This window comes from Meleagris gallopavo, chromosome 8 (assembly GCF_000146605.3).
Source record: "Meleagris gallopavo isolate NT-WF06-2002-E0010 breed Aviagen turkey brand Nicholas breeding stock chromosome 8, Turkey_5.1, whole genome shotgun sequence".
Classification (NCBI taxonomy): domain Eukaryota; kingdom Metazoa; phylum Chordata; class Aves; order Galliformes; family Phasianidae; genus Meleagris; species Meleagris gallopavo.
The window spans coordinates 18,086,894-18,104,510 of NC_015018.2; the positions used below are offsets into that span (position 1 = coordinate 18,086,894).

Below are 17,617 nucleotides of genomic sequence, written 5' to 3' on the forward strand. Positions count from 1 at the left end.
AAAAAAAAATTCTAATAAAAACAAACAACTCCCAGGGATGCTCCTGTGCCTCACTCTGCCAAGGACTGGTGATCACATCAACATCTTGGTTCTCAGGCATCTGCCAAAAACCAATGGCTTAAGCCAGCACGACGGAGCAGGGGTGAGCCAGCTGTGATATAACGGGCAGAGCTCTGGTTCCTGGGGAGTCTTCTCTGCAGAGATGGGCTTCTTCATTTAATGGGTCTTGGATCTTATTTAACACATCGGCTCATGTACCGTGTGGGTGTAAAGAAGCTGTGTGTATATAATAAAAAACCTCAGCCTATTCAATAGCTAAGGGAGGCCTAATAAATTTGCCACTACAGCAAGTGTTAGTCTCTAGGGCCAATACTGGAGAATGCTGGAGTTTAATAAACAAAAATTCTGAAGCAGAAGAACTAAAAGGTAAATCAGTTCAGCTGACAAAGCAAAAGCAATGTAATTAGAAATGAATGATTCTCCTGGCCTTGACCAGTCCCCGGGAACAGTATCTCAGGCTGGCTGTGTTGAGGCTGCCTTCTGATGGCCCTCCTAAGTAAGGCTGCGCTCTTGGGACATACCTGGTGACCACACCATGGTCCCAGCCTGGGCCAAGGGCACAGCCCAGAGCATCCAGGCACTGATGTAACTGAATAGAATTTGGAAGCTAATGAGATGTATTTGGCCAAACCCAGTTACAAGACCTTGTGCTTGGATTTGTTGAAGCTCGTGATATTGTGCTGTACCTAGTGCTCCAGCCTAAATTTCTCTGAATGACATCTCATTCCCTCTCTGTTTCAGCTGTTCAGCAGTATTGCAAAATCACTGACTACATAAGAAACCATCAGGTTTAAATACTGAAAAAACTATGCAGAACAGTATATTAAATTCTGGTGAGTTGTAACTGCTTCTTGTTTACCAAAGGAGACCTGCCACGACATCGAAAAATGGTGCCCAGATATCTGAGGAAGCAGAGCAGCACCTGCTTGTCTCATGGCATGAGAGCTCAAGGCTGCAACGAGGGCATTGTGTTTGGGTCATTAAAATATTGTTGATGCATCACCCTCAATAAGGCTGGATGTGCCATATGCTAAAGAAATTCTCATTCTCACAGGCCAGATCTATGTAAAAACTTCATTAGTGGGTATCAGGAAAAGATGGGTTTTTTTGCGGTAATATGGTCACCACGTCAATATTTCACTGCAGTGAAGAGGAAGTTTTTAACTAGAAAGAGTAAAGCATTATTTACTCCACTCTGCAGAGGCTGCCCCTTTAGTTATGGCAGGGATGTCAGACTCCTTCAGTGGAGAGGGCTGAATTATGTGCTGAGTGCATGGGTATACATTCAGGGCTTCTCACTTCCCCTGTTCACACGCTGGTTCCACCACACAGACAACCAACACAACAGGATCCTTATCAAGTAGCAGCTCCTTGAGAGGCAGAGCGTGCCACAGAAGCATACCACAAGTATTTCATCTCCATCCTCTGCTCCCTCGTGGTCTGCTCAATAGCAAATGACTTCCTCCGACACCATCCTGCCTGGTGTGGGAGGCAGGAGTGGTGCTGGAGAAGCATGGTCTGTGGCTTTGATTTTCTCTCTGACGTTTGGGAGAGCAGTTCCATGCCTACATGTGAGGGCTTGACAGTATTCAGCAATGGCTCTCCTGCCTTCAGATCCACATGAGCACTCCATTGCAGAAACTTCTTGGGGTTTTTAGAGTTGTATGGAGGCTCCCCTTCAGCCTCCTCAAGGAGAGGAGTTACACACACAGCCCTGATGAATGCTACCCTTACTAAGCAAGTACAGACTTCCTGGATAAGTGGGTGGGGGAGACCCAGGAGCTGGGAGAAGGACATCTCTGGCCTCTTGATGACAAGAAGGAAGAGTCTGATTGTGCTTTTCTGCATGCACATGGCCTGCAGCATCATTGTAAATAATACTCTTAATAAAGAGCCAATTAGCCTAACAATCTCATTACTATCCAGCATGCAGTGAGGGAAGCACTGGCCAACAGCATAACAGTGAAACTGCATTCTCTGCTCCTCATTTCCTGCTATACTGTAGGTAGGCAGAAGGAGACCTAAACAGATCTGCAAGACAGACAATACACGGAGGTCTGAGAGGATGCCATGCAGACTTATAGTGAAGGTCCCGTGGTGTGTTGCACTGAGACCATTAACAAACAGAACAACATGCTGCAAGGACCTGGCAGCAAGCTGTGAGCTGTGTACGGAGCAGAGGGGGATTGCAGAGTGGGGACAGCACAGGCAGAGGCAGCAGAGATGGCCCACACAGAGTTTGCCTGGGCATTGTAGGTGTCTGTGACCACATCAAGAAAGAGCCCGGAACTGGAGATGTTTTGACAAAATCATGCAAGTGATATTTGCATAGAGGCCATTCACACTGTGCCTGGCTCATGATAGTCTAGAAATACACAGAGAATAACTGCATGGGATCTAGTGATGAATGCAGTGATCATCAAGCAAAAAAAATCTTTGTCTTCCATCTGTCCCTCGTACCTTGTGCTTACATTTTCTATCACAGAACTGAAAAAAGTGTGATGTTGGAACAGGCTGCATATTAATCATCCCCCTGGGCTGAAGCCTTGCACACTGGGGTTCAGCCTGAGTGGCTTTTTATAGCTGAGTTATAAACTTTTAAATGCCAAGCTTAATCAAAGCTACTGAGATGGCCATTTCAGAAGTGGTTTAAGAGAGATAGCCCTGATATATGACAGCACAGGAGGTGGGCAGGTGGCTCATTCACAGTGTGTCTGGGAGGGAGTAGGGTCTGGTGGCTGGATGAGGGCATAACAGGGACACATCCCTTGAGTTTTCTCTCACCCTGGTACTACTGCCCTGGAACCTCCAGCAAGTTCCCATGGGCTGCACTGCCCTGTCTCAGACCAAAACCTGGGAGGAAAATGTGGTTTAGCATCCCCTGATTTACTACTAAGAATGCATATATGATACAAGCTGGAAGACCAGCAGGTGAATGGGCCAGGCATTTAACATGGCATTGTGCAGTTTCAAAAACATACATAATCCAAGAGTTTCATTTAAAGCTGACAAAGCAACTATCCAAAAAATCATGCTGAACAATGATAATAATAGCAATATCAGACCATGCAACAAAAGACTTTGAGCTCAGGCTCTAGGGTGGCTAAAGCAGCTTTGCTCCTACCAAGAGGCTCTGCAAAATGTTGAACCCCCAAATTTTGCAGGTTGCAAAACACCCAGGTTCCAGCTGCGAGTCTGAGAGCTTCCTTGCTCTGCAACATCACTGTGGTCTAAGCAGAACAAGATAGCCATCACTGCAAAAATAGGATAGAGGAATTAATCTGAATGAAAACAGGACAGGAACTTTTCAGGGTGTTCTTTCTAAATTTATTCATGTATTAAACAAACAGAAACTACAGCATGCATTGGATACTTTTCTTTATTGTACAACAAAACTATGGACTTGTTTGTAATTGCAGCATTTCCAGCAACATCAGGCAGACTTGTCGATGTTATCCAGTTTTGCACAGTCACTAGAGTGTCGCATCATGAATTATTAAATCAGTGCTTCGTGGTAATACATAATTTCTTATCAATTATTCATGCTAATGTGCGTGTAGTTTACTTAATTGTGTTATTGACGATCAAAAGTAATTTCCTGAAAATCCTCAAGGACAGAAAATTTAATCAGCATAACTACTTTTCAGATGCAATACTGTTAAGTATTCTTAATTTGCTCAACAATTCACTTATTTATGTACCTTTCTGGAGGAAATACGAGTTTAATCAAACAATTAGATTGAAGAGTTAGTATACAGAAGGGCTGAAGTTCAACTGAATGTAAGGTAATTATGTTGAAATGAAGTTGGGCTTGCCTCTTCAGAGTGGAAATAATTTTTTTTAATCTTTTTTTGAGGCCGTGGAAATCTCAGAAACAAATTATGATTGGGAAGATCACTAAGAAACCAGTGATTCTTTCTTCTCCAACTGCTCCCTACAACAAAGCACATCGTGATCTCCTTTATTTTGGTGTAAGAAGGTTGTTGCTGTCATTCAAACTAAGCCATAATTTGCAGTCAGGGAAATGCTGTCCTTCTACAGCTCAGCAGAGCAGCTCCTGAAGTTGGAGCACATTGAAGGAGCACAGATTGCTGCATGTTTACTCCCACAATTAGGATAGTTCAGGACTGCCTGAAAAAAAGCAAAAACAGTGTGGCAAATGTAAAGCAAAATGACTCCAGTAGAGAGATGTGGGCCCTGTCAGGCTTTTCTTTGTACTTAAGCCCAAGGACAGAGCTAGCATCTCCCTCCCTGATGGTTCATCAATAGAGGAAATAGATCCCACCCTGGAGATATTCCCAGCACCCTTCACTCCCAGCACAAAGAAGGTACTTGGTGCTGTCAGTCCATCCCTTGTACATCAGGGCTTCCACCCTACGTGTGGGTCCTGATACCAAACACTGCCTTGGAGAAAGCATCACAGGAGGCTCCTGTGAGACCCAGAGAAATTCCAGGTGCTGTGGTGTTTGTGGGCTGAGATCACTTGGGTAGGGAACATAAAATTTTGCTGCCAACCTTACTTGGGGCTGCCTTTCCAAACACATCCTCAAACCACAGGGTCAGCAATGAATGGGGCAGAAAAACCTGGACTGCTAAATGAGAACCTGAAGACTCTGCTAGCTGAGGTTCTGTGCTGAAATCAGCCCCTATGGTAAAAACCACCACTCCAAGGGCTGTAATGGACTCCTCTTACAACAGGACAGACCTGAGCACCATACTCACAAAGGACCTGCTCAGAAGACCTTTGGAGCTGACAAGAATCTTTCCACTGGCTTCCACATTACTTGATATGGTCTTAGAGTAGTGTTTTCATTCTATTCACTGCGGGCATCTGTGGACAATTCTAAGGAATCTGCAAAAGGCATCTGAGTGAAGCAAGTCCTTATCATTAAATTTAAACATGCTTCTACATTGCCCATGAAAGAAATATGCTAGAGCATCTGGTCTTATTCTGTTTTGCTCTGCAGTGTTATGGGTCAGGAATAAGAGCATATTTCCTGAGGCATCAATATCTTCTCTGCACTGTGCCCACTGTGTAATAATTCATACATTTTCATGTCCAGAGTCATTCCAATCAGCCTTCAGTGAACAAAAGAGTCTAATTTTGGCTGGCATAAAGGAATATCCTTCCAAGTTTTATTTCCTATTTATTAAAAACTCATCGTGCAAGGACATATTTGCAGTGTTGCTATGCAGGATGATTTTGTTTTCCAGTCTTTCTTTCCAAAAGAATGATGCTAAAATCCCCCCAGCTTTCTGCATATAGACATAACTGCACTCTCCATTAAAATACCAGCATTACCATTTGAAGCTAAGAATGCTGCTCTGGAGTCGTGCGTCTTTTATGTCTAACCTTGGGAATGACAAGACTAATGTTCATGTGGAAGCCTGTGCAAGGATTTTATTTATGGATAAGCTGATCTCAACAATTCCCCAGTAATCTACTCCACTGAAAGTTTGGCTTTAGGGGAAAGGAAGGAAGAAGGAAAAATTACAAAGAGCTTCATTCTATTATTTTGCTTCTCTTACACCTGGCCTGCCTGGGGTAGATTTTATTAAGAAGTCAAATGTCATCAGAAAACATCAGGCCAAGCTGGTGTAAACATGCACTTTCATGTGCCTGTGCACAATGAGGGTAAATGATGCCTGGAAGCCTTTCCTGCCCCAGACCATATACCTGGCAGCCATGCCCTGTTCATGCAGGATAAAGGACTATTGGTAGTGGTGATCCTCAGGGAGCAGCCCTGCTCCCCACATGGTGACTCTTATTCTTGGGAAGGTCAGAACCAGGTAGAGGTGGTTCAAGTCCCAAAGACAGTTGGGTTGGCCCTGCTGCTGAGAAATGCAGCCTTGGGAAGCATGGCCGAGGTGTGCAGAAGCAGGTCAGTGTCCTGGGCATTTTTGCATCTCTGGGATGTGGAAGGGGAGCTAAAAACAGTTTCACAAATATTTCCAAACACAGATAGTGCCGATAAATCAGGAGAATGAACCTACAGTGGTGCAAAAGAAGCAAGGGTGTGTGAAAGGCAGCCAGAGTGGCCACTCAGATTTACCAGGTCCCTGGTGGCCCTGTGATGTGCTACTGAGGCACAGCCACTCTGCAGTTCCATTGATGGCAAAGCCTGGTGTCTGGTCTTGGCTCCAAGGCTGTGGGGCCAGCATCAATCTGGCCTCATACACTCTTCTCCCCTTCCATGTGCTCCTTGGGTGGAGAGGGCTGCTTGTCCTGGCTGCTCTCTGGGCTGGGTTTGGCAGGAGGAGTGGGGCTGCCGGTGGTGGGCAGGAGGTTGGCAGACTGCAGCACGGCCTCTGAGTGCTCCCTGGCTTTCATGCGCAGTGCAGCTACACTTGCGGTGCGGTTGCTTTGGCAGCCGTAGGTGGGCAGGAAGGAGAGGCCCATGGGGTCTGGAACGCAGCATGAGCACAGTGGGCCCCCTGGGAAGGAAGAAGACAAGGCAGCATCACTGCTGGAGAAGGTATACTCCCAACGGCAGGGCATCCTCATGGGGATGGTCTTCTGACCTGGTCTGAGTGACACACGCCTACAAGTGCCACACCATACACAGTATCTTTCCTTCAACAGTCAACCTGGAGAAGGCAGGGATGGGGTTGGAATCTCAGGTGGCATAAGTCCCCTCTTTAGTTGACTTTTAGTAGGTGTGTAGATGCTTTCAGGATGTAGATTATTTCTAGAAAACTAGATTCTGCTCTGCTGAGACCCACAGGGAAAGAATCATAGAATCGTAGAATTGTTAAAGTTGGAAAGACCAATAATATAATCCAGCCCAGCCATCAGCCCATGTCTGTGACCACTCTAGACCATGCCACTCAGTGCAACATCTGCCCTTTTCTTGAATGCCTCCAAGGACAGTGATACAACCACTTCCCTGGACAGCCTGTTCCAATGCATCACCACTCTTTCTGAGAAGGAATTAATCCCACTACCCAACCCAAATCTCCCCTGGTGTGACTTAAGATCACTGATTCTTATCCCATCACTAGTTACCTGGGAAAAGAGGCCAACCCCCCTCTTACTACAATCTCCTTTCAGGTAGCTATAGAGAGTTCATATATTGCGAGACAAGCAGGTGACAGATGGAGCAATTGAAGGCAAGTTGAGTCAGAAGAGAGCAGCAAAGCTTAGACCATGCAGATTTCACCACAACCAAGGTGGACCTTGTCTCCAGTTCCTATCCCAAGTTACTGCTCCATGCCTACCCTCAGTCCCATGCTGGAGGTGTCCCCTGCCCTCCACCCGCAAACTGAAGTCTAATCAGTCTGGGCAGCAGCATTTGTTAGGTGAGTGTGGGGCTCCCATCCCTGCATCTGGAAGATTACTGCAGAGATAAAAAGCTGAAAATGAAAATATCTTAGCAATTATGCAGGACCTAATGACCTTCTCCTACAGCACAGTAAGATGAGAAAGGATTTTTCTTGTCCACACCCCAACTACAAGCATCAAGTCTGCTTGCACGAGTCTGTTCTGCCTTCAAGAGACAACCTCTGTGTTACTTAGGTATGATGACTCAAAAAGAATGGTCTCCAGAAGTGAACCAAAGCCTCCTAAAGCTGCTGCTGTTGAGATGGCTTAGAGTCTCATCAGGAGGGGTGGGCCAGACTATCTTCACTCCAACAATCTGACAAACACAGGCTGTGTCAAGCAGGAAATATAGTACTGGAGAAGGAGTGCAATGGCTGAGCTGCCACTTTGATTTGCTCTCTGGTGAGAGACACTTTGGGACACCATTCTCCCCAGGGTTATCAGTGGCCACACAAACTACATATCCTCTTCAGCCCCTGGCAGAAACACATCTTCAGCTGATACACAGAGCAGGCAACAGCTGGGCTACTCACAACCTGACAGTGTCTTCCTCTGATCTTTTCAAGCCAAGGACTTGTTTTAATTTCTGCAGTTAATATTTGAGTTAAATGGCTCATGACTAACTGATGGAACTAATAATCTTCAGGGAGCAGGTAGTTTTTCTCTTCCACTGCTGCTCTTGGTAGCCAAGGGTCAGCACCCATTTGTGAGGGATGAAGGCAGACAGTTGTTTGTTTTTAGGACGTTGGCAAGACTTCTCCACAACAACTATCAGAAAGTAGCAGCTTGCAGGTAAGGTTCTCGAGAAAAGAAGTAAAAAAGATTCTACAAGGCACAAGTTATTAATGTAATTCCTTTTAGTGTAATCCCTTTTACTCTCATTACACTCCCTGATAGAGCATCTGATCAGCAGAACAATATTTCCATGAGTTTAGACATTCAAATGATTTACACAAGTATATATTATTACTTGACAAATATCCTCCATTTTTGCTTTTTGCGCTAGGAAAATCTATCTTTAATTTTGTGATCATTTTGAACACAACAGAAGTTTATAGCAAAATCCACTCAGTAACACATTTTTTGCCACCACTAACTGTGCTCATGAAGTCATGTTTTGCCCTGATGAAATGCAGCCACTTCAGGTGTTCTGAATGCCTCCCATTACAAGAGGGAGGAGAGGAGGACTGGTGACTTAGAGTACCTGCAATCTGCAGGTCTTTCAGCTGTGGAAAGTCTTTTTTTCCACTGCTAGTAGGTCCCACTAACTAAAGGTTGGTTTCTGAAATGGAACATGTAAATGTCTCTCTGTGCATCAGCTGTATTTGCACTGCTGCTCTCTCACACACTAAGATGTTCCACCAGAAATGAACACACTGCCAAGCCGGAAGAGGGAAGAAGTGGAGAAGAGTCCCTTTCAAAAGAACATAAACCAGCTCCAGCTCCTAAGAATAATTTTCATTCCATCGTTAGAGAGGGATAAAATATTTAACAGCCTTCAGTACCAACCTAAGCTCTTTGCTTAATAATTAGAGCTGATATTACCCGTGGCTCTGCAACCTGAGGGTGCAGAGTTACCTGCAGTGGGAACTAGGATATCTATCAGTATTTCACCCATAAATCACTCCTTGCATTTTCACTTAAAAATTCCAGGTTAAAACACTTGCAAACAACAGCTCCCACCTGAAAAAAATATAGAGCACAATCTTGCTAGAGAATAAGAGAATAGGACTTAGCCCTATTTCTATTTAATGTAAAAAGAAGATCGAATCTACCCTGCAATTGCCTGTGTCTGCAGGCAGCAAATCTAATGAAATCCATTGGACTTTGCTGGCATAAAGGCCAGGACAAACAATATGTGAATCAGCAGCTCATTCAGTCAGCCCATGACCCAAGAAAGTCGCATCCACACTAGCAGTCATCACTATTCTCTTATATCTTATTGGAGTAGACCTGAGCTTACAGTGGGAGAGGAAGGAATTGTTCCTACTTAACATCTTCAGAGAAGTTTAGGCACCTATCTAACTCCCATCAAAATGAGTGAGGGTTAGACCTTTAGCCTTAGAACCCAGTCCAGCTTTTTCTAACATCTCTTGCAGTTTGATATCGCTTTAATGGGATTTGGAGCTGGTTACTACAATACAGACAGAGAACTGTTTTCTTTCCTTTAGGAACTTACTGCCTCTTGTACACAAAATTAAAATGCACAATTAGATTTCCATTAACTTAGAGCAAATTCTGCTGAATTGATCTGAACCTCCACGTATATGAGATCATACTTTAAATGCTCAGCCTGAACATAAATACTTAATGTCATAAATACAGTCTGAAATATTTGATCCACTTGGCAGTTTAATTGATCTACTACAGAGACTGACAGGAAAAATTAAATTAGTTCTGTCTTGTCTCTGCCAACATTACATTTCAATTGTAATGATATTTGATCTACAATTTTGGTTGTGGTACTTTCTGTGCAATTCCCAGGTTCAGTTTCAGCTTAGAGTGAGATGGGAGTGGGGCTCATATTGATACAGGAGTATTTAAAATATATATTTTCTATTTCAACCCAACAGTTTAACGAATTTAACAGGCAGTCCTTTCAAAATGCAAAAACTCAGTTCACTGCCTCTTGCAGTATTTGTGCATATCCGCGTTTGATGTGAACAGCTGAACAGCAAGCTAAATAGGGGGGGGGAAGTGAGGAAAAATTCGCTTTTAAATCATCACCTATCAATGCATTCTGTTTATTTTGCAGTGAAAATATTACATTCATATCATATACTTTTTGCGTAGTCACGTTGATTTGGTTGGAAGGTCAAAAACAACCTTGAGTTCATAGTGTCATTTACCAGTGAGAGCTGATTCCAAAGGAAGCTCCCTTTTGCTCTTCATATATGTTGCCAAAATTGTGTCTATTAAAGCCTGAGGAATAAGTGGGTAAAACTAGGTAGTTTTATCCAAACGTTTTAGAGCTGTGAAACAAGAGATTCAGAAGAATATGAAAGGTATGGACTCAAATGCCGAAATGGGGGGGCACCAGATACTTACAGCGTTATTTAGAGTAGCCTGTTGAAGTTGTGCTGTTGTGGAAAATGCATTTGTTAAACAGAATTCACCTGCTAATTTGCTATTTTACATGATTTGTCACAGTAACATGCTGAGAAAAGTCAGTACATCTGTAACTGAGTACAAATGAATGACAGAGAAAACAGAGGAACTCCCAAGTTCTGATTCCAGTTCCCCAATCTCAAGATAAACAGAGGCACTTCAATTCAGTAAGCACCAGTTCAGGAGTAAGTCAGGTCCTTGAACACTTTTTTCTCAGCTTACATAGCATAACGATGTTGGGCAAATTCTCTTCATCTTTTCATAATAGAAATCAAAATGTAATGGATGAACAGCTCTAACTGGGGCTTCTTTGTTGGTATGATTTTTTTTCCTGGATACTGCAATTAAGCCTCCGCTAATAGGAACAACAGCAACCATGGCAGCAATAAACCATGAAGGAACATAATCCTCTGGAATATCCACTTTGGTGGGCATAATGCAGCCTTGCTTTTCTATCAGCGAGTGCTGTGGAGGTGCCATAAAAACCAACTGAGCTATAACTTGCACAGTGCAAAGCTGGGAGTGAATTATGAAAGTAATTCCCTGACAAGTGTAATTATTTCTCTCCTCATACACTGCACTTTGAATCACAGGGTCTGGGGAAATTTCAGCGGAATGTAACAGATACACTTTTGGCCTCAGTCACCAGAAATGGTAGAACACTTCCGCTAAAAACCGGAGATTCTTGTTTACACCCATTAATAACATCTTCTGCATTAATGAATTGCATTCATGCTGTCATCCATTAAGAAGGTACTTTGAGGTCTCTCTGTGCACAGAATGCTAGCTTCTCCTGATGACTCTACTGTTATACAGCCCATAAATAAAACAAGTATTTTCCCTTCATATTTGAGGTCTGCAATTAAATCTACTAAATGGACTGCAGATGCATAGTTTACAGTAAGTGATTCATCTTGTAAGACCATGGAAATGTCGAAGTTGCCACAATGAAGTAGCATAGTTGTCAAATTAGGACAAGTTCAGAAAGTAACAAACAACTGAAATTTCATCTGTGTGAGCTACACTTCTTCCTGACCATGAGCAGCAGTGAAGATCTAAAACCCTGAAATAGAATACACAGTAATCCACCAACATTATGACATTATACTAATTATTCAAATGAGAAATTGCACAGGGATAACAGTTTTCTGCTCAGTTTTCAGTGCAGACCCAGATTCATCTTCCAGTCATATCCACCAGCTACCCAGAAGCAGCATGTGCAGGGCTCAGAGGAGCGCTGCCCTTTGAAGGGTTGCAGAACTACACAGAGTGTAAAGCAAGCTTACTGAGCAACATGCAGCCTGTCCAAAAGCAAAGCTGCTGCCCAGTGCTAGGCTATCCTGCTAGACTGACTTCATCTGGGAAACTGTGTTTGTTATATCCTTACATTATGAATTAGATACAGATAGCATGTACCCTAGATACTTTATGCAGCCTTGGAAATCTGGGGCTGGAGCCAAACCATCAAAGTCAGAGAAGGAGAAAGAGAGGTATTAGTTCCTTTATAAAAGACAGTGAACTCTCAGGTGGCAGAATGAAAACGGTCCCAGAGAGATAAAATAATTGTTAATTAGTTACATCACTATCATCACTTGTTATTCACTATATTGATTTTAGTTGTCTCCTTCTAAAGCATCAAATATTACTCACTGACACCAACAAAGTGTTGGCTCACAAGCCTGACAAAACACATCTTGCCTCCTCAGAAGGAAACAGCCTAAACTTCCCAGTGGTGTCTGATGCGCTCAGAGTGCCCTTTTGTCTGCTTTACAGTCTTACTGGAGAATGTCAGAATTGTTTTCCCAGTTGAGACAATACATATCTATTTACAGGATTCACATAGAGGACCTCTTTATCAGTATTTCCTTTGAAATTTGCATAGAAGAAAGCTGGGCTATGCTTCCACTGCTAGTGAAATGGCTTTGACTTTGGAGGAATTATTTTGGTTTCAAAAGCACAAAGAATTCCTCGTAGTTCCAAAATGTAGTCAGGGTGAAGATAGGTGCCAGAAAGAGCTCGTAGCCACATGGCTTTTCAATAAAATGTGCAAAATCTTGTGGAAAAAAAAGCAAAATATTGGAATTTTATACCCTGTGTACAGTTGAATGGGATTTTGCGTTGTTCAAAAGTTCTCTGCTCTCAGAACCATCATGGTAGAGCTCAGTCAGTATTTCTGTTGCAAAATGAGACTAGATTTTCAAGGGAGATGCTTAGGAGACTTCATTAAGGTACAGAAGAACACTGAGTAATTTCCACCTAAATGTAGGATCAGCTCTCCCTCAACAGACCTGAAGTTGTACAAACCAGCTCCTACCTCAAAGAGGGAAATGAGAAGGAGAGTAAAAATCTCTGAATTGAGCAAGACAAAGAAGGCTATGAGAAGGCTTTGTGAACATTGAGCCCCTCTCTGCCTTTTCCTTCCTTCTCACAACTACACTCTCTTCTCCCAGACCTGCGTGTGAGCTCAGTTGTGCTCCCAATCACATTAGTTTAGAAGGACCGTCATTCACTTGCGTTTCTGTACCAGAGTAAAACAGAACATGAATCGTGCCTGTGATCCTTTTGGTCTGCACTGGACCTTAGAGATGGTCCTGCTTCTGACTGCCAATTAAACAGAGGGAAGCACAGATCTGCTGTGAACAGACCCAATTCCAGTCAAGGTGAATTGCTCTTGGAGAAACAGGGAAAGGGAACTTATAGTGGTGAGACAATGAAAGAGAAGACATAATTTCACATGTAATACCACAGGAAAGATGCTACATTTATTCTCTGCTCATATAAATCAAACCTGCCACCTTACAGTCAAATCATTCCCTCTCAACACCAAAGCCAACATTTGATATCACTGAGACTTAACTGCAGAAGACGGGAGCATCTCAACCTAGCAAGCATGACAACATGTCAACAGGCATACACAGAGCTCACAGTAGGATCTGCAGATGGATTTCTTAAAATCACAATACCCTACAATATACCCATCTCCTTGCACATATCTAGAGACTTCTAGAGTCACGAAGGAAATGTAAACCAAAGCATCTCAGCAAGGAACTGAAAGCGTAGCTGAGAAATTCATCATACGTGCACAAGACAGCTACCCATCTCTGTCCAAATTACAAAAAATCTGTATTTTCTTCTGGGAACGGTGTTTCAGGGGCACTGTCTGTTAACCTGGGCAACTGACTGCATAATGATTATATCTGCCTGAGATTCGGGACTAGGATTTTTCCTGCCCCTAGGTTGTAAAACTGCTATCAAGCAAAAAGGAGCAGATTATTAGTTTTTTAGTGACTGGCTCGTAAAATCACAGGGAAGAAGATCCATAAGTCTTTCAAATAAATAAAACTTTAAAAACCCTCATGACAAATGTTTTATTTGTCCATTTTTATTTCATTTTGCTGAGCTTCCATTTATTGCTATTATTTTCCTTAAAATTTAGATAAATTTAAGCATGAAGTGTGAGAAGGTATTGATGCATTCAATTTCAAAAAATACTTAACTGTTAATTTTAAGGAAAAAAGAAGCCACTTCCACCTGAAATTATTTACTGAATACAATCAATCCTATTTTCTCACCCAGGATGACATTGCCAGCAAATGATTTTTTGGCCCCCTAAGATAGCTTGTATCTACTCCAGAGAGGCTGTTCCTGCCCAGTGGAGATGCTCATGGTCACAGAGCAGAGGTGGAGGGGACTGCACAATCTAACAGCCACTGTCTGCCACAGCATCTGGGTTGACTGTCATCCTTTGAGCTCTAGGGCTTAGGTTACACCTCTGTGGCCTTTCTCGATTCAAAATCACCTGCCAAAATGGCACTTGCTGTGCTTTCGGCTCTTTTTGGAAAGACTTGGAAAAAGAGGGAAGAGAGGACAGGACATTGGCCTTAATGCAAAACTCTGCAATTCAAAGAATTGCTTCAGGAATAAACCTCAACTGCACTGATTCAAGTGGAAATACTCAAGAGGAACATGAGGTATGCCAGGGAGCATAGCGAGAGACTGTAGAGGACTTCAATTTTCATAGCAGAAGGTCCTCAACAGGGAAATTTTCCTCACAAAATATTGCACCACACTGAGCACAGAGCAAAGCTACGTGCCACTTTGTGCTTGGCAGTGCTATGAGACTGTACATCCTATAAATCTATAAATTGAATTCATCCTGCTTGCACCCTTAGTCTTAGAAATTACTAGACTAGGAACAGCTAATGGATCAGCTGGCGATTTATTTTTAAAAGATGCATACTGCTGCTTTTTGCAGCCCAAAGAGATATGGACACTGGATATAAGCATCCTGATGCCTGGATCCCACGTAATGCAGAATTACTTTGCATGGTGCTCTGTCCCCATGCACTCACTGTGTTCAATCTTCAGGAAGATGTGCCAGTCAAGAGGGGAAAGGTCTAAGAGTTGCAGAGAAATACTGCACAGGAAACTGCATGCGAAGAGGGGATGAAATATCAGTAATGGTGCCAGGCAATGTATAATGCAAAAGGGTGTGTATAATTAATTTAGTAGCATAAATTTGACTCTTTAAAAAGAAACACATGCTTTGAATGACCAAACCATACCTGCCTGGTGGCAAAACCTGACCTCACTAAAGATAATGGAGCAAAATGATAGAGCTTATCCGCAAACCACGCTACCAGAAGAGACCCATTTCTGAGCCCACAGCATCAGTCAATGCAACTATCACCAATTGCAACAGAAAGGATCTACCACATCCCAACCACTTTTCACTGGCAAAGGTGGGAGCATCCACCAATGATGAGGCTGCTCTTTAAGCTGCTATCAAAAGTTAAAGTCACTTACCTTTTAGAGATGCAACGTGGGATAAAGCTTGTGCATAGGTGGCTGTGTTGAGAAGAGTCCCAGGCAGACAGGAGGGGAAGAAGGGTCCTGTAGGACCGACTGCTCGACTCAGGCTGAGGGAGAGGAGAAAGCAGCCTTTAGAACTAGAGCAGCTGACTCCAAAAATAGTGCACGTGTGTGCACACAAAACAGGCTCCCCAGGGCAGTGGTCAAGGCACTGAGCTTGATAGAACTGAGAAGTGTCCAGGCAACACTCTTAGACATATGGTTTGATTTTGGGGGGGCTTGATGTGGAGCCAGGAATTGGACTCAATAGTCGTTATGGATCCCTTCCAGTTCAGGATATTCTGTGATTCTATAATTCTGTACTGCTGTCTCGAGAATCAACTGGAGGGCACTAAGCCTGGGTAACATCAGCCTCCCACAGCCACCAGTTCCCCACACCCACATGGGCGGAAGGGAGTTGATGGTGGTTCATCTTTTGATAGGTTAGGTTGTACTTGAAATTGATACTATCCAGGTGCAGGCTTAGCATCTAGCAATGCATGTATGTCCATAAACACAATGCATGCTTGTCCCAAAGAACAGCAGCTGATTATTCTTACCTCTGCTGTATCTCCAGACTCTCTTTTTTATTCCTGGTTTGATCAGTTGGAGAAGGGGAATTTAAATTCCTGACAGGAGGTGCCACCTCAGCCATTGCTTCCTTAGAGCCTTCTTGGTCAGAAGCCCCCCTCTCTGTTTTCCTCCATTTAGCTCTTCTATTCTGGAACCACACCTGGAACAGGAGATCAAGCCAGGCTGAATGCCACATTTAGCCAAATACAAAGCAAGTCAACATTTGCCAAATTTTTACTCTGGTGAGATTGGATTTTGGATAAAATCTCTCATTTGTGTCCATGTTGTTATCCTAGATGAGTCTTAATATTACATTTCTCTCTTGAATATTTATCCATATAGAAAACAAGCCAAAAACAAGTCCAAAAGTTCTGAGGATTTTTTTGTTACCTTGGAGCAGATGCTCTGAGACCACCATATTTGTGGTGGAAAATGCCAAACCTCCCTTGAGGTCAAGGAATCCACATTTTAATACATGACTTCAAGTATAGGCAAGATTGTTATTATTCTCCTCCTCAAACTCCATTTTAGTTAGCTGCCTTTTAATTGCATATATCAGCAAACGTTGAATAATGATTTTATCTATATTCTAAATTTAGAGCAGTTAAATGCAAAGCAAAATGCAGACACTTCCTTGCGTCTTAATTGAATGAAGGTCACAGCTATAACAACATTTAATTGAGCTATTTTTCATTATCATATTTTAATGACTTTGCACTGACAGTTCGCCTGCTTCTGAGAAAAGAGCATGATGAAGTCGTTTATTTCCCTATTTAGTTATTGTTTGACAACATCATCTTCGATTAAGACTCTGCTTTATAGCACATTAATCATATTTGAATGAGCAAGGGGTATAAATGTAAACATATCTCCCATCCTCTGTGTTTCCCCATGTCCCTGCATGAAAGCAGGCTAAACAAATGCTTGCATCTATTGTCTGTTTGCATAATAGCCAACAACAAGGCTAAACACCCGTCCTCAGCAATCCAATTGTCACCACCCCTATCTCACCCTTGCACCTTTCAGGAAGAAGTTATGATCTTCCACTTCTGAATGCTCAATAATTGTCCCATTTATCTCAATTTGCAGTTCAGTCTTTAGACACCAATAGCCAAAATGGCATTTTTTATTATTTTTTTTAAGCCAGTACCTACAATGCACTGGCAAAAGGAGATTTTCATTTCCAAATAATAATCAGTTTAATTTGCCCGCATATGACCAATGATTCATGTTCAGATTTAATAATCAGAATCGCATAATCTGATTATAGAAGAAATAATTTGTTTACAATCCCCAATTTACTGCGGTGAATTCCATTATCTCTCTTCAGCCATTGGGTTTTAAGAGATACTAACATGACCCTAGGGAACAAAAGGCAAGCTATTATATTTCCTACAATTAGATCTTTGCATAGTCTTAACCCCGAGCACCTTAAAAAACAAAACAACAACAACAAAAAAACAACAAAAAAGAAACAAAAACCAAAACAAACAAACAAAAACAGCATGCAGAAAAGCCCCATAAATAAAATGAATACATAATTGGGTTCAAAAAATGACTTGCAAGTCAGTGTGGATGCCTGCATAGTTGTATGGATCCATCTCTTACAACTGCAGGAGTTCTGCTCTTAGTAGAGCTTGTAGACAGTTAGACAAAGTCAATCTCTGAGTACACAAAAAAAAACCACAAACATGGGCCAAAAAA

The 17,617-nt window shown here is 42.6% G+C and overlaps 1 protein-coding gene across 1 annotated transcript in view; it reads right to left on the reverse strand.

Annotated features, from left to right (window-relative positions):
- Positions 1–3,380: 3,380 nt before the first annotated feature.
- DRGX (dorsal root ganglia homeobox) overlaps positions 3,381–17,617 on the reverse strand; it is a 29,451-nt gene continuing 15,214 nt past the window's right edge. The window contains exons 6-8 of the mRNA XM_031554576.1: positions 15,901–16,073; positions 15,296–15,408; positions 3,381–6,495 (exon numbers count right to left, since the gene is read on the reverse strand). Of these exons, the coding sequence (XP_031410436.1) occupies positions 6,233–6,495; positions 15,296–15,408; positions 15,901–16,073 (549 nt within the window). The 3' untranslated portion in view covers positions 3,381–6,232. The remainder of the gene's footprint in view (positions 6,496–15,295; positions 15,409–15,900; positions 16,074–17,617) is intronic.